General features: G+C 35.0%; 2 protein-coding genes across 5 annotated transcripts in view; one reads left to right on the top strand and one right to left on the bottom strand.

Moving 5' to 3' along the window:
• Positions 1–10: 10 nt before the first annotated feature.
• LOC132203449 (uncharacterized) lies at positions 11–4,196 on the top strand. The gene is made up of 5 exons (XM_059631250.1): positions 11–51; positions 2,461–2,572; positions 3,155–3,250; positions 3,338–3,440; positions 3,792–4,196. The coding sequence occupies exons 2-5, from the start codon at positions 2,469–2,471 to the stop codon at positions 3,870–3,872; spliced, it is 384 nt and encodes a 127-aa protein (XP_059487233.1). The 5' UTR covers positions 11–51; positions 2,461–2,468; the 3' UTR covers positions 3,873–4,196.
• A 289-nt stretch (positions 4,197–4,485) lies between these two features.
• The window catches only part of LOC132203401 (protein kinase C-binding protein NELL1-like), a 38,253-nt gene continuing 25,147 nt past the window's right edge, over positions 4,486–17,591 (bottom strand). Inside the window, exons 6-16 of one of the 4 annotated variants that reach the window (XM_059631176.1) lie at positions 16,756–16,884; positions 16,603–16,696; positions 16,313–16,507; positions 15,387–15,506; positions 14,469–14,729; positions 13,732–13,962; positions 11,039–11,152; positions 10,719–10,966; positions 9,380–9,616; positions 8,765–8,814; positions 4,486–6,893 (exon numbers count right to left, since the gene is read on the bottom strand). In XM_059631176.1, coding sequence (XP_059487159.1) covers positions 6,644–6,893; positions 8,765–8,814; positions 9,380–9,616; positions 10,719–10,966; positions 11,039–11,152; positions 13,732–13,962; positions 14,469–14,729; positions 15,387–15,506; positions 16,313–16,507; positions 16,603–16,696; positions 16,756–16,884 — 1,929 coding nt within the window. In that variant the 3' untranslated portion in view covers positions 4,486–6,643. The remainder of the gene's footprint in view (positions 6,894–8,764; positions 8,815–9,379; positions 9,617–10,718; positions 10,967–11,038; positions 11,153–13,731; positions 13,963–14,468; positions 14,730–15,386; positions 15,507–16,312; positions 16,508–16,602; positions 16,697–16,755; positions 16,885–17,591) is intronic. The other 3 variants (XM_059631177.1, XM_059631178.1, XM_059631179.1) reach the window with 3 other exon arrangements.

Raw genomic sequence — 17,591 nt, 5'->3', positions numbered from 1 at the left:
CACCCTCTGTCGCATCCAGCCTTCGGTGACATCAACACAGGCAGCACACAGGTGAGAAACACTTATTCGCTCGTGTATTTTCAAAGTCCTGCTTTGATTTCCAACTTCGATGGAAAGTTGCAAAGAAACATTGTGGTGAAGGTTTTGATTTATTAGATTTGTAGGTAAATTTATATTATGCAGAAACACATGGATCTTTAAAATAAAATAAACAATCTGCAGGACTATCAGAGCAGATAGTTTTTGAATGACATGAATAGGCAGGCCACAAAAGGTGGGGTGTAGAAGTTCAAAAAATCATTTTCGTTCTGTAAAAGGAATTTACCATTCTATATTCAGCCTTACAGAATTATACTTCAGGTCTTCGATTTCGAATGATCGAAACAATTATCCACTTAATTATCTCTGCCAAATCAGAGTACTGATTTAATAAGAAAAAAAAAATACTGCTCAGGTTCATTCAAACACCAAAAACGGCAATATTTTTAATATTACAAAAATTTCTGATTGAAATTATCAATGTTATTTTGCGCCTCTGTTTTGGGTATCGTGTCAATAAAAATGCAACCACGCACGTGAACATAACCCCTAAAATAAAATCTATATAGTTATTTTGATAAAAAAAAATTTATAATAAGCACGTTCAGCAGGCAATCAAGCAAACAGAGTATGTACCTCTGGGACAAATAAGTTCAATGCAGTAAAAACGTATTGGAATAAATCTTAAAGCAAAACGTACAGATTTTTGTAACAAAGCTAGTTTCCTAGCAAAAAAATTTTGGAATTATGATTGCTTTATTCATAAAATTTCAAAATAGTTTTTTATATTCAGAGTAGTTTTACTTTTTAGCGCTTTTTAGTAAGCACAATAAGGATTTCAGAGAAATAATTGTTATTGATTTTTGTTTAACAGTAAAGTCCATGCACTAACCAAAGAAAAATCGATTGTTTCTTTCTATAAAAAAACAACAAATGAATTTCTCTTATTTTTAGCCTGCAGTAAGAATAAATTAAATCGCACACCCACACACACTATATACCCACTGCAAATAAGTCCATACTTACGCCAAAAGAAAGTTTTAATCAAGCTCAGTGTTTTATTTTTATTTTTCTTTCTCTTATGTTTGATGTAACTTTAGAGGGACAAAGTAAATGATGAAAAAAATGGAAAATGCCTTAAGGAGAGGGGAAAAACCTGAAAATATCATGTTCCTCAGAATCCTACCCAGTAGACTTATTCCTTTTAATAAAAAAAAAAAACAGTTTGGTTGTGCATAATTTTTATGTGTATTAAAGAATTCACAGAAACTCATGTGTCATAAAATAAAAATACTTATTTTCCACTATTTTTAAATTTCTTTTGTTTTAATATTAATTTGAAACGCTATGTCTTATATTCAAATACAACGCTAGGCATGAAAATTGATTCATCTAAAGATAGAAGAATACGTATTTTAGTGGCAATATATCCAGTAAGTTTATAAGTTTCCTTTTACGTAAAAATTGCCAATCGACTCAAAATCGCGCGTTCCAGGAAACTATGAAGTATCCAAAAATAATTTCAAAAGCAAACTTTTTCGAAGCCCAGCGGCTGTTGGAAAGTTAGACGTGCATTGAAATTGAGCGACCGAACGCGCGTCTGTTGGCTGGATTCACTCCTGGCATTTGCCATTCAATAGAAGTGAAAAGATCGGAAGTTACTTATACGCGCTTTTATTGCCGGTGGCAATTTTATGCAACCTGCCCGACGCCCTTGCTCGGCGGAACAGCCTATGTGCTCACAGAAGCAGTTTTTTTCTTGAACAGGTGCGACCAAGGAAACGAGGGCGTAATTGCTCGAGGAGCATCTGCATAAATGCATAATGTTCAAGAGAGAAATTGCAAACATTTCATAATAATTCATGGAATTTATCGTTGGTTGCGAGTTTCAAGCATAGATATTTTACGACATTTCATTTACTTACTCTGGCATTTTTATAGTATTTTTATAAGCAAAAAGTGAAAGTATCACCCAATTTATCGAGTTGAGTGACAACAAATATTTTATGCAAAATACTATGATAATTTATAATAAAAGTAATAAGAATTTAACTATCTTTACAACAATCGAAATATAATTAAGTATTTATTTTCTTCAAATTCATGCAAAAGTTAAAATAATTAATTTGCAGTTGATGAAGCTTTTGATTATTTGTTGATTTCAAATACATCAAGTGCAAAATTATCAATCATTGTTTAAAATTTAAAATCTTCCATATAAATCTTTTTAATATTCCTTCTACTTGACGATATCAAGAAGTTTTGCTAATTCTTGAAGTTAAATCCTCCAATAAGAACCTTTTTCTCATTTTGAATCTCTGCCAAGCTGGAAACGCTTTGCAATATCAGTTTCTTTGATGTCCCTTTGTACGTAGACGGACGGCACGTGGGCAGGCATTAAGTTTGCGAGTGATTTTTCAGCTTCTTCGATGGCGATTTCGGTGACATCGGGTCCGCGGGTGTTGCTGGCCGCTTGTGTGCTGCTCGCCGCAATCTCGGCCTCCCACCAACAAAAGAGAGCGATTGACTGTCGGTGAGTACCTAATGAAAACACAGCCGCCGAATAATCCCCGACAAAGGCACCGTCGCTCTTTATTATTTGCGTACCTGCGTCCCCATGGGTCCCCATGCCAATGATGCTCTAAATTGTGCCACTCCGGGCGTGCTTTATTAAATCCGGCAGCCTATGCTGACCACTTGAGAAACAAATAACCAAACAAAGCCTGTGTCTGCTACTCAGGTTTCGTCTGCGTTGAAATTAATGCATACATTTGCCAATTGCGGCGGCCAGGCCCTTTGCATGGGAAGCATAATCCATTTAACAGCAAAACACCACAACTAGAATTTACTAAGTATGTTTTGATGAATATGAGATGTCTAATTGTGTGTGTACAGGTGTACTTGATATAAATGAGTATGACTGTAAAATTTTAGGAAAGGCAGAGCTAAATATATATTTTTATTTATTTTTAACCCTTGAAAAGAAAATTTAAAAGAAAAAGAACTGTTTGAATATAGTTCCAGTTTTTATATCTACAGCCCTATGAGCTCCAATTCTTATCTTCTCGACATTTCCTGTAAAGAAAAATTAATTTTGATCTCTCTTCCACTTCAGGAGGTTTGTCTTCGCTCCAATTTGCCGTGGGGTTGCAGCAAAGAGGTCTGATCCAACCCTGGGGCGACTCTTTCACGCGCTGCAACATCAGAAAAGGTTCGCTTTTAAATTTTTGTAATCAATTTTGCTGCACCAAACAAAAATTATTGAAAAAAAAAATTAAATTTAAAATTTGTTCAAAAGGTTACTTGCTGAAAATGAATCTGATTTTCTTCAACCCGCGACTGTATCGCCGGACGTCAGAGATTTAGCGGCACCTGCGCCACAACTTCTGAATAATGAGCAGGTAATTTCAATTTCATGTAATGTTCGTTTTTTAATCATTAAATAATTCGTGCAGCCCTGAAAAATAAAATCTTGAACACACACATGACTATAAATTTTAATTTATTGAAGAGATTTAAAAACTTAAGCAACCGAAAATTCTTTTTTGTGTCCTCGGCAGGTTGCGTTTTAAATAGCAAAGATCTCTGGGTTAAAAAATAAATTAGAATTTCACTTTACAAGACTTCATCAAATAAGGAAGTGAGGCATAAATTTTGCCCTTTTCATTTATTAAGCAAAATTTTATGTTTTTAATAATTTTAATATCCTCTAATCAACATCCATTAAAAAGTTTTTTCATTTTGTTTTCCAGGAACTGGACGCTCGTCGCGACTCTGCCTACCGGTTTTACATGCCGCGCTTGGCACCCCCACGCTCGGAATACGAATACTAACCTTCCCACACACATTCGATGTTGCACTAAGTTTGTTGATTGATTAATTATTACTTTGACGAATAATCCGCTGCATAAAGATGAGACGGCGCTCCCTTGATTGAGTCAATTCAATTATGTTAAGAGGCTGGGAATTTATTCACACACAACACACACTTTACCTATACATATATGTGTTCTTATGGCAACGCTGAGATTGTAATTGAGACGTGCTACTTATCAGGCGACACCTGCATGCCGCGGCAAATTTCCGCGTACATAATTTTCTTGTGCTGGATGAACGATTAATTCAATAAAACTCTCGCAAAAGAGGATAGATGATAATGAAACACCGATAATTCCGATTGAGTTTTAATTTCACCTAACAACCTAATATAAATTTTTTTAATTCTCAATTAATGCGTTATACGTTAGAAGGCAAAACAAATTTAATTTTAAAGTTAAAATATTCCAATTTTTATCAAGTAGGCTGATTTTCTAATTATAATATAATTGAATTGAGGAAAAATTAAATTTTTTACTGAAAAATAATCTATCTAAACGCAAAATAGAGAAAGCAAAAGTTTCGAGTTAGAGGTGAGAGTTTGAATTAAAAAAAATATGCAAGTTTTCTTCTATTACTCTTTTTGTTTTATTCATAGTAATAATAATTGGCACACATTCTTTTTACAACAAAGGCGATGATAAACATTACATCTTGTTACACCAAAAGGTCTGCACATGTCAAGTGACTAAAACTCAGATCCTCCGCTCGTGAATAAAAAACCTTAAAAACCAACCAACATGGAGACGAACCTAAAGTTTATTATTTTTATTCGAGACTCTTCGACTTTTTTGTTCATTCATTTTCGATTGTTCGCTGGAGTGTGTGGCTGCTTTGTATGTAAATGGCCTGCGCGCGGATAATTCTTTACAGTGCATGAGAATGAATGAACCAGTATAATTTCATATAAGAAGTAACTCTTTGAACCAGCTACTTTTTATTTTATTTTTTAATTTTTTCGTAACTCTCTGGTTTACATCATTTTCCCTTACTTATTTACAACTCGGAAAGAAGAATCGTCATTATTTACAGACAGGATTTTTTTTTTATTTATTTGATACATGGTGTTTTTTTATTCTCTTAAGTAGTAGGCCTGTGAAGAAAACCAAACTTGGAGTGGTTATTATTTTTGCAACAATACATCAGAAGTGTCTTTCTCTCTTAATACTTTGTCAGAGATCAGAGGCCAATAGCTCTGATGGACTAGATCATGATAAGTAGTGATTCGTTTTCTGTGATTCTCTTTTCGTTAACTCTGGCGTGAGGTTCTTTTTTGTTTTCTTCAAAAAAGTCGATTTGTTTGAAGCAGATAATTTATTGATAAAATGCATCACGACCATTGCGCTGCACAATTTTATTTACTTTGTGCTCTCCAACAATTTTATTTTATAGTTTCGCCGAAAAACAGGAGGCTGTTTTGAATTTCCAAAGTTGCTTTTAATTGACCCTAACAGATAATAATTTGGATATGCAGCGAAAGTCTCTCTTTCAACACTATGCACTAAAATGTTTCAAAATTTACTTTGAGTTTGAGTAATTTTATTGACTACTTACTCTCTAGGCAGCTTTTCCCAAGTGTCAGCACTGAACGGAATTTTGAAAATTATTTATTTTGATTTTTAATCCAATTGAATCAATAAGATGTGCGTTCCTGCGGTTTCCTCGTCAGAAATGATATTTCTTGCTTTCCTTCACGATCGGTTCAACGCTTTTCAGTCAATGATAATATAATAGAGGGTTACAGTTTTTTTTTACTTCCATCTTTTGAAATAGAATGAACAAGTTTATTTTGGTAGATATAGCCATTCGCTGGACAAATTCGATCTTTTTCCTCTTTCTTAGTTTTTGAAAAGAAAACGTTCATGATATCGATTTCTGTCACATAGTTAACTGTTCGTTAGGAAGACACTTTGGATTTTTTTTTCGTAGAGCGACATAAATTGCAGGCAAACGATTTCCACATTTTTTCGTGAAGGCCTAGAGTACTAAGTGGTGTGAATTCCGCCAAAGCGGATCAAGTTTTTTACTTTTTTAATCTCACCGCAGAAAAATCAATCAAACGAATAAATAATATTTTATTTTTTACACATGTGGTATTTTAGCGCTGGAAGTCAATTTGACTAATCACAAATTTGACTAGTGGCTTTGTCAAATTCCGCTGCCTCGAAACGCTCAAAGTCTTATTCTTGCAAGTAGTTCATCGATTGAAAACTCCATGCGTCAAAATTTTTTAATTTGATTAAAGAGTAATTAAAATTGTACGCGTCCCTCGACCAACGACGCACCTGCAAAAGTATTCTTTCGCAAGATTAAAACTGACTTTATTTATCAGAAAGAGAAAGAGAGGAATGTAATTTCAAAGTTGACTTCTTTTTTCATAATTTTTAAATGGGACTGAAAGCCCCCTAAAAATCACAATTCATTTTCCAGATCTGGGAAGATGAGGCAACCACACAAATTTCCACAGGATTATAAAAACGTGAAATATGATTTTCAGGCAGTTTCATCCTCTTCGATAATTCGTTCTGAAATCGGACGATGCCGACGGATCTCAAATTCAAATTAGCAAAAGAAACAATTTTCCTCGCGGCACCCTCCCCATTTCAGAAATTTTAAATATATAATTAATTTTTTTAATATTAATTTTACATATTAATCAGTCTGTTGGAATGAAGGCTTCACCCCTTCTAATAAATATAATGTACATAATTATAATAAATATTTGCTCTCAGAGGGTCAGAGGCCTGCTGAGGGTGTGTCGCTCCGCCTTATCTGCCACCCGGCGTCGGCGGCGCGGCCGAAGAAGGGGCGTCGGTCGGTCTTCGGGGGTCACCGGCGCTCGCACCAGCCAGTGTTTGCGGTGTTGGGGGCTGCCGTGGCAGGGCCGGGGGCGGCTGGGGGCGCTGCCGGACGCTGTCGTCCACGAGATTAGCAGCACCAACGCACTGGTTGCCATAACTGCAGCCGAGCCGTCCATCCTGCAACACCGAGACCCACCGTCAGCAGTGCCCAGAGGTCAAAAGCGTGGTCAACAGAGTGTACTGTGCACATTGCAGATAGTGAAAATAGAAAAAAAAAACAATCCTGACAGTTCATCACTCGAGTTCAGTCTCGTAGCGCCAAAATTAAAATCAATATCCAGCCAATAAGCGCTCTATTTGTTCATTTTTCAATTATTTTTTATTGAAATTTTGAATATCTTCATTTTATATTTTATTTTGTTCAACACATCTTTATAAATTAGGTTTTAAAATATGAAAATTAATTCATCTAAAAATGGTACATCAAAATTTTCATTTCATTTAGAATTTTTCATATTTTATTTGCTTTAATCAATTTCTCTTCTATTTCAACCAAAAGTCTGAATAATACAAATTTGTGTAAGTGCCCTCAAAAAAAATTTATTTTTTAAATGTAATCAGTCCAAAATTATTATTATTATGAACTATTTACTTTTCAATTGACCCAATTATGTAACATTGAATATGAAAAATCAGTAATTTTATTTAAAAAAATTTTTACGTCTTTTAAAAACCTCTGGAGTTTGAATCTCATCCATTATAATGTGCAAATAGCAATGAAGATTTTCCAAATTTCATATTCAGCCAAGCAAATGTAAAAACAAGAAGCGAGCCTCTAGATTTATTGAAGCGGAACATTTTGCAGCTCTAAAATTATTTGCGCGCGGATATTGATTTTAGACAGCAGCTCTGCGGAAGCTACGTGCAAGCTATGACAAGTGTGAGTCTGACGTGAATCTCGTTCAGTTTTTTTTTTTTTAATTCAGCAACACCAATCAATGCAAGTGCTTCAAGGCCCTCAAGTTGAGGATTTTTTTTTAATAATATATTAAATTCACAAATGAAAAATCCTCAACTTAAGATAAACAAACAGAGGCCACACCAAAGTCAAGAAAGTCAAAGTTGTGTCGCAAAAGTAGTGCCAGCGTGCGCCAATCAGAGTGAAGTTGGTGCCCACAGAGTCATATATGAGAAGTGAAGTGTGTTGCGAGAGAGAGAGAGAAGAGAGTTTCAAGTAGTGTAAAAATTAATATATATTAATTAGACCAGTGTGCTGCCTATCATTTAGAAAAGTGCGAACAGCTCCCGAATGCAACACGCGCATTCTAAAAGTTGCAAACTACAAAGTGAACAGGATTTACATTCTGGAGCTGTCAGCACAGCAGGCGCTTTGCTGGTCAATTGATTTGAGTTAATTAATTTTTAATAATTGCTGATCAATTGATACACGTACATCTCACACGGTGCAATAAAACAGAGGAACAATTTGCTTATAAATAACGAATTATTTAATCCCAATCACACAAAAGGTTTGTTTGAAACTTTTCATTAAAAATCAAATTTTATTTGATAACGAGTAACTATATTTCAGAGTTTAAAATTTGATAAAATCTGGACTTAAAATTTTTAATAGAGAAAAAAGGAAGAACAGTAAATTAAACACCAAAGTAATGCTTCAATGATGTTATCAAATTATAAAAAAAAAATTAATATCATTTTTTAATATTTGTAAATTTAAAAATTGATTGATTTTTATATGAGTGGTAATAAATTAAAACCTTGCAAATTGTACCCTCTGATTTCGCAAGATTTCAAAGAAAACATGCAGATCAGATGTTAAAGAAGGTAGAGAGTGAGAGTAATAATAAAAAAACGGATTCCCGGCCATCTCGTTTGAATTTTGGGGTCAATTTTGGTCAATCCACTGTCGCTTGTTGATGTGAGAGTGAGAAATGGTTAATATATAGAGGCAGATGATTGATTGATTCAGTCAAGACAGAGTTAGTAGCAGCAGCAGTGAGAGTGAGGGGATTGGGTTAAGTGATTACCGATGCACACAAAACGCGCTATTGCTCACCAGACGGTCGCAGTACGGCACCTAAAATAGAGAGCCCAAATTACATTCACACATTGTTTAGTCGCGCCGACCATTCGCTTTAACGGGGGAATTAGTAAAAAAAAACGGGTTAATCAAATGCAAGTTAGCGCGCCCAGCAAGCTTCAGCATTAATATATTGTCAAATCATGCTCCTTGTTAAATTATGATAGGTAAAAATAATAGTCTACTTGAGAATTTATGGGGCTGGAAACTTTGGTTATTCCGTATTGTTCTGAAATTTCAAGTGGCAATTCTAGAAAAAAGCACTAATACATTAATTGATTTGTTGAAAAAAAATCATTCTAGAATTTCCAAACATAATTTTAACACATTAATTTCCAACCCAATTTTGTAAAATGAGCGCCAATAATGTCTTATGGGTAAATATTTACAGGATTTGGAGAAAGTTAAAAAAAATTGACTTTTCCCAAAAAGCCAATTTTATATTTTAAAGAAGAGGCAGAATTTATTCAACAATCACCCTGTTTATGAAAAACGTGTCTGCGCATGGTCTGGAGTGATTTTTTAAAACGTTTCGTTTGTTTCCCATCTTTGATTGTCTTACTTTACACCGGCACGAAGTGCAATTGTCGCCAGCGATGCGCCACTCGCTGCCGCTGACGACGTAGTGTCCCGCATAAGGACACGGTTGTCCCGGCACCGTGTTGTTGCCCTCGAAAAGGGTGCACGGGTCGTCCTCGCACCGCGGACAGCAGTCGTCGGGGGTGATCACCGGGTGCTCGCACTGCACCGGCGGGCAGTCCATCTTCCAACAGTCAATCTGAGCACCGTTTTCCCCTCTCTGCAAAAACAGGAAAATCAGAAAAACGGGGAAGGATGGAATGATGGAATAATATTCATTCAAAATTTGATTTGATTTAATAATTATATTTATTAGTTCGAAAACTATTACATGTGCATTTAAAAAAATTTGCCGAAATTGTTTCACCGGAACGATTTTCCATGTTTCATGATAAGAAATTTAATAATACAGTCATGTATCGTTGTTTTTTTTAATGATAAAATGAGCAAAATTTATGAATTTTTGAAATATATTTACCTTGTAATCTTACGGGAAAAAATAGAAATAAAACGTTTTTTCAAATAGAATTTAATAATATTATTTTAATTTAAAAAAAAAATTGAATATCTGTTAATAATTTTAATCAAGTTTTGTTTGGCTTTAAAATTCCCCCTGAAAATTATGCAAATCTTTGATGTATTACACACTGAACGCGCAGGTTGCATAACTTGAAAAATGGCCAATCAGTTTTCCAGATTGGAATCGTTAATTTTTACTGCTCGCCAGCTGGAAAGGGGCTAATGACCCGCATGATTACATAAAAGGGCAATAATTTTCCCGATTTTCCACGGCAGACTCGGTTCTTTTGCGAGCAGCAGTGCGGCAATAAAAAATAAAACGCGCGCGCGTTGGTCGATTGAGCTGCGCCACTTTTATTTCCCACACGTCCGTGTGTACATTTGGTCCGTTGGTAAAAAAAGCAGAGGCAAAGTTTTGCGATATGGACTAGAATAAGAATATTTGTGCGAACCATGCCAAACTTCATTCTACTCACGTCACATTGCGCATTTGACTATGACGATTGAGTAAAAAATTATTGTTAAATAAATTAATGATAAAGAATAAAATAACTATTCTATAACAATTAACTATGCTGTCTGTGCCAATTTAATTTAGACCTATTCTTTATTAAAAAAATTTATAATATTCCATAAAAACTCAAAATCAAATGAAAAATTAATTTTATATTATTTATCGAAAACAAGAACTTTCATGAAAAATTTCTTATTCTTTTCACTCTTCTCATTAAATTCCAACCTAAAATTTCACTCCCTTTGTATTTTGCATTAGGTGTGAGTTAAGAGGATAAAATTAGACTTACGAGGCACTCGCAGGTCTGGCATTTGTAGAGCCACTGTTCGCCGGCGCGGAAAATGACGTTGGACAGCTCCTGGTGTTGGCACTGGGTGACCTCGTCGCACACGGGACAGCAGTCGTGGTTGACGTTGGGGTCTGAGCAGTCGCAGGCCGGCCGCTGGCAAACCATCCGACCCGCCTCGCACCTGCACCTTTCGCACTTGCTGGTCACCTGCCCGCCGTCCGCCACTTCCACCCCGTTAAATATGCAACCTGCGTCACGAAAAAATTTGAAAGTGAAATCCATCGTGTTTTTTGTTTCCAAATTTCTAAATCGGTACTTACTCAAGGAGCACTGAGGCCCGTGACCGTCGCAGGAACATTGATAACTGCCTTCTGTGTTGATGCACTGTGCACTTGGATGGCAGGTCGATTTGTCCATCGCACACTCATCCTCATCTGAAACGGATATTTTTATGCAGAAACTCTTCAACACAATCAAGAAATTTATATTTTTAAATATTGATAATTGAGGAAAGAGAATAGAATTTAAATTGAAAAATAAATAATTATAAGAAAATTAAATACAGGGTGGCCCAAAATTCAACGACACATTTTAATTTACTGCCATTTTTGAACGGATGGAGATATTTGAGTTTTCTCAGCGGGAGAATGAAGTTCAGCTGTGGAAGTTTTGTTGGTGCTATGGGCACCCCATTGTTGCAACGCATTGTTACTGAAAAATAGCTACAACCGCAAACGAAAAATTTCTCTTATGGGATATCCATGTTAATTTTTAAACTTTTTAATTTTTTTACTTTTTTAACGAAACAAAATGTTTTCTAGCCTAAAATTTTGCGAGGAACACGATTCTGGTGTCTAAATTTTATTCCGTTAAGTATAAAATAGACTTTCTGACACAAATTTTATGAAAATGAAAGGTTAGGTCAAATTTGACCTCACCAATTGATTCAGCTTGCCGAGTTTACCCTTAGTACCAATTTTCGTTTCTTTACCTATTTTGGTTCTATAAAATCCAGGAAACCGTCAAAATTTACCTGAAGTAAATTTGGATAATTAAACTTCCAACCGCAATAAAAAATAGAAGTCCAGCTTTAAACTTATCAAACTTTGGCCGGATTAACTACGTGCTGTGTGAGAACTTGTAATTTACAAGTTAGAAGTCTGTCACCCAGAAGGAAAAATTTATTTTTTAAAGTTTGTGGTGATTTATAGCAAATTTAAAAAAAATTTAATTGAAAATTAATCTACGTGAAGCGAAAAATTAAAAGTCCTGTTTTAAAAAAACTGCGATTTCGCTGGCAGTTAGAAGGGTTTAAGGGCTATGTTTTCTCCAAATGGCAAGTCTGTCGCCCAAAGAAAACTTTGGCTTATTATGATTTTTGCATTTCAAACAAAATTTCCTAAATCGGATTTGCGTTATAATTTGGCAAAGTCACCGAAAAAATTAGATTCTGTCGCGTGACAGGCGCAAAATTTGGTAATCCAACTCACTGAACTACATAAATTTAAAAAATCTCCGCGCAAGTAGAATGCAACCTGGACTTTTCATTTTATTTTTAATCGCAGATATTATTTGATAAAATTTTGTAATTTTCCACATTTCAATAAAAAATTTTAAGAAGTCCAGGTTTGATACTACTTGCGCGGAGATTTTTAACATTTATGTAGTTCAGTGAGTTGGATTACCAAATTTTGCGCCTGTCACTCGACAGAATCTAATTTTTTCGGTGACTTTGCCAAATTATAACGCAAATCCGATTTAGGAAATTTTGTTTGAAATGCAAAAATCATAATAAGCCAAAGTTTTCTTTGGGCGACAGACTTGCCATTTGGAGAAAACATAGCCCTTAAACCCTTCTAACTGCCAGCGAAATCGCAGTTTTTTTAAAACAGGACTTTTAATTTTTCGCTTCACGTAGATTAATTTTCAATTAAATTTTTTTTAAATTTGCTATAAATCACCACAAACTTTAAAAAATAAATTTTTCCTTCTGGGTGACAGACTTCTAACTTGTAAATTACAAGTTCTCACACAGCACGTAGTTAATCCGGCCAAAGTTTGATAAGTTTAAAGCTGGACTTCTATTTTTTATTGCGGTTGGAAGTTTAATTATCCAAATTTACTTCAGGTAAATTTTGACGGTTTCCTGGATTTTATAGAACCAAAATAGGTAAAGAAACGAAAATTGGTACTAAGGGTAAACTCGGCAAGCTGAATCAATTGGTGAGGTCAAATTTGACCTAACCTTTCATTTTCATAAAATTTGTGTCAGAAAGTCTATTTTATACTTAACGGAATAAAATTTAGACACCAGAATCGTGTTCCTCGCAAAATTTTAGGCTAGAAAACATTTTGTTTCGTTAAAAAAGTAAAAAAATTAAAAAGTTTAAAAATTAACATGGATATCCCATAAGAGAAATTTTTCGTTTGCGGTTGTAGCTATTTTTCAGTAACAATGCGTTGCAACAATGGGGTGCCCATAGCACCAACAAAACTTCCACAGCTGAACTTCATTCTCCCGCTGAGAAAACTCAAATATCTCCATCCGTTCAAAAATGGCAGTAAATTAAAATATGTCGTTGAATTTTGGGCCACCCTGTATAAGAAAATTTAGCAATAAAATTATTTGATGACCAAATAATAGTTGGGATGGGAAAAATAGTTTTCCACCTATTTGTTTGAGATTAACCAAAATTTACTAATGCAGCTCAATTATGTCTATGTTTTATTAGTTCAACTATTTGGGGAAAAATTAAATATCTTTTGTAGTAAGAAACCTCTTTAAATCTTTTGAAAATATTAAAAATTACATTTTTTTTCATTTAATAATTTAATTAAAAATTTCAAAAAAATATTTGTCTGAGCTTTGCTGTTTTTGCTGTTAATTTATGTCCCACAAAACTTACAAAATCTGACAAATCAGCAAGAACGATTACATAATTGATGAATTTTTAAGTTAATTTTGCTCACATTTTTAAAGCCTTAATTATATTTTCAGATTTTTTCCTCTCACCTAAACACACAGGACCAATATTGCTGGAGGCACTACGGTATCCAGGGTTGCAAGTGCAGTAATACCAGCCAGGCTGGTTGACGCAGGTGGCCGCCTCGTGGCATTGTGCGATTCCCAGGGCGCACTCGTCCACGTCCCGTTCGCAGCTCGGCCCTGCGAAGCCGCGCCGGCACGAACACTCGTCCGGCGCCACGCACACGCCGCCGTTCTGGCACGTCTGGTTGCACATGGCTATTCCAAAAATATTCACCAAATATCATCAATAAAAAGTTGAATCAAAATTTATATTTGTTTATAAACATAAATCCAATCTGAACAAAAATAAATGATCAATTATTTAATTGCATCTTTAAATTTACTTTTTTGTGCAAATATTCTTAACGTTAAGCAATTTATTCGTTCACTTATATTTTATAATCTTTATTGAGCTTAAGGAGCTCTAAAAATGTCAAATTTTCCTATTATCTTAGCGAATCCCAGCATAAATTACTATAAATTTCTAATTCATTTATTTAAAATTAATATAAATGAGTCTTTTTTTCATTTATAAATTTATTAATTATCTATTGAATTAAAGTCAATCTCTTTACCATGTGTAAAGAAGTGTGAAAAAGCCATTTTTTTTAATTGTTTCACTTGAAATATTTTGGAAATTTATTTTTCATTATTATTAATAAGGGATAATTTAAATTTATTACATCTGCTAAAAATGAGGATCAAATTTTTGGAACACTTACGGTGGCAGATGAATCCGTCGCCGGCATAGCCTGGGTTGCAGTGGCACGAGTAGCTGCCCTCGGTGTTGGCGCAGGTGGCGTGCGGGTGGCACTTGTGGTCCCCGGAGCTGCACTCGTCGTGCTCGCGGCAGTTGAACGCGTCCACCCGTTTGTAGCCGGGCAGACACTCGCACTTGTACGATCCCTGCACGTTCCTGCAGATCGTGTTGAGGCCGCAGTAGTGGCCTAAACGGCCGCCTTTCTCCCTGCACTCGTCCACGTCTAAAATCCCAAATTAAATAAAAACAATTAATAGGTTTCATTGGCAAAGTTTCATCTTGATCAGATAAACACAAGCAAAAGGCGACTGTCGCGGTAAAATCTAGACCGAGTGCATCGTCAGACGCAAGTTGACACCGTTGATAGTCCACGTGAGCGAAATAAGACCAGCAGACGAGATTTGTTGTATTCTCCAATGGCAAACGCCAGTCAGATGGAGAAACAGATCTTTTGCTCTTAATTATCCACGACGAGCAGACAATGTAAATTAAATTAATAATACTATAGTATAGTCTATACATTTTTTTAAATTATATAATGAATTAAATTAATCAATACGAAATAATCCCCCTAATATAAAATAATTATTTTTAACTAAAAAATAATAAGTAAAAACTGATATTATCTTCAATAATATTATGTTCAAATTCAACTCCATTCAACTTTTTTTTAAAAACAGCGGTTTCTACTATTTATTATAATTTTTAAAGGTATTATAATAATTTTCAAAAGGTTGTATGATAAAATATTGGTCACTCAATTTTAAAATGATAATTTTGATTCAAAAATTTGTATTCCTCCAAAAGTTTTGAATTTTAATTACTTTTAAATTCTGTCGCCTTGTGCAGTTATGACGTTTCTTTTTTTAAATTGACGTACCTTTGCAGACGCGGCCATTGCCGTGGAAACCAACGTTACATTGGCAGGAGTACTCGGTTTGCAGGTTGAGGCAAGTGGCATTTGGATGGCAAACATGTCCTTTGGCGCAGTAATCCGTCCCTGATTAGTAGGCAGCACACAGCACAGAGCGTTAGTTGTTAGATTAATTGGGCTCATTCATGGGCGAAAGCATGAAAGGGGTGATTAGCTAGTGGCCCACCAGGGGCGGCAAAAAATTTAAAGTGAAAACTTTTTGACGGACGTGATCTAATTTGACATAGCGTTCATTCAAAAGGTTAAAAAAGCTGATGACGCAAAGGGACAAAACTGTTTTGCGTGTTGGAATTTTTCATTCATGCGCGTTTATTTTATTTTGGGAAAATGAGCCGCTTATCAAGATTTTGACGGGGAAAAGAGCAATTTTTATACAAATGTGCGTGACGTGTGATAAGATTTTAAAAGAAAAAGAAAACGAATGATTTTGTTCATGTAACAAAAAAACATAAACAATATTTCAGTGAATTTTTAATAACCTGTAATTAGTTACAGGTCTATGAAATAAAAAGTACTTAATTGTGGATAAATTATACTGATAATTTTCATGCGCAGTTACTTTTCATTTGAAATGTCAAATAACAAGCAATTAGTTTTAAATTTAAAGGGTAAAAATGCAGTTTTAAGTGAAAAATAATTATTTTTTTCTATCTTTTTACTTTAAACGTTTTAGTTGTTTGCTAAAATTTCAAACTAAATTTATAATATAGCATAAAAAGTCCGTTTTTTTCTAGTTACTTGAAACTCATGCTGAGTTATTAATATTAAGAATAGCCATGCAATAGAGGCCTTATGTAAATTATTTTTTTAAGAAAAATCATGCTATCGTTAAATTTTGTTTTACAAGAAATAAAAATTAATTAAAAGCTCACCAGGACAGTATTTGCAGCACTTGTCGGGCACACTGAACTGCTGCTCGGGGGGACATCGCAGCTCGGGACACATTGTGCGGGGGTCAATTCGGGTGCACCTGAGCACTCCGTTCTCGCATTGACACTCGACGCACTGTTTTTCGTTGTTGACCTGCTCGCCGTGGTCGTAAAAAACTCCCTTAAAGTAGCACTGCTCTGTGGAGGAAACAAAGGAAAGCGTCAGCTGATGGGCTCAAGAGAAAGAAAGGGAAGGGGTGAAAGTCTTGCTTGCGAAAAGGATGAACACTTACTGAGACAACTTGGACAGCAGTCGCCGGGAGCGACGACTGGGTTTTTACACTTTGTTTCAGGACACTGCACACGACGACACTGCACATCACCTTTCTGCGGAAATTTCAAAATACAGACTTTTTGAAAAGGAAAAAACCACGTTTCAAACTCACCACACATGAACACAAATCGCAGTCTCTCTGCCAAGTAGCACCATCAGAATGTACAGAGCCGTTTACTCTACAGGACTTTTGACAATCACACTCCTCCACCTTATTTATTCTCGCCTCGGTGGCTTCCAACTATTGACAGAAGAGCAAAAGTCGATAATTGTTATAAACATTTAATTTATAAATAATTGCTCTATAAGCTTAAGTATATAAACTAAGCAGATGTGACGGTAGCTTTTGATTTGAATAATATTTCCGTACATTTCCATACATTAAAAATAAAACTTTAATTTTAATATCAGATGTAAGAGATAAAATATAATAATCAAATTTTAAATTTTAACTTCTTGATACTATAATTAGAGTATAAAAAGCTTATTAAAATTAATTGATTATTGTTTGAGTAATATAATTTTAATTAATCAGACGAAAGATTAATTCTGAAACAAACTGTGAAATCACTTAAAATACTAGATTGATTGATTCTCGTTAACAACATTGTAATCGGATTATAGCATTAAAATGCAAATTGAGCTATTCGATTTCTTGTAACGCTGCAAATTGATTCGCGCTGTTGGTGCGATAAATTGTCTGCGCTCAAATGAAAAGCTCCCGCAGACGTTATCGTCTCGAGAGGTTGCGCATTACAGGGGTAATCTGCTGATTATTGGAAAATTTATCGTACCACAACTCCCGACGGTAACATAAATTCCCAGCAGTGCTCTCGCCCAAGTTAAAGTCTTTGGTGTAATAAATTAACGATCGTTCCAAACAAGCAACATCTGCTCTCTAACGAGCGCAGACAATTTTCGCCCTAAATTACGTCTCGCGCCTTCCGA

Source organism: Neocloeon triangulifer, unplaced genomic scaffold, assembly GCF_031216515.1.
Source record: "Neocloeon triangulifer isolate White Clay Creek 2 clone unplaced genomic scaffold, ASM3121651v1 ptg000017l, whole genome shotgun sequence".
In the NCBI taxonomy this organism is placed as follows: domain Eukaryota; kingdom Metazoa; phylum Arthropoda; class Insecta; order Ephemeroptera; family Baetidae; genus Neocloeon; species Neocloeon triangulifer.
This window is presented reverse-complemented; position numbering and strand designations above follow the sequence as displayed.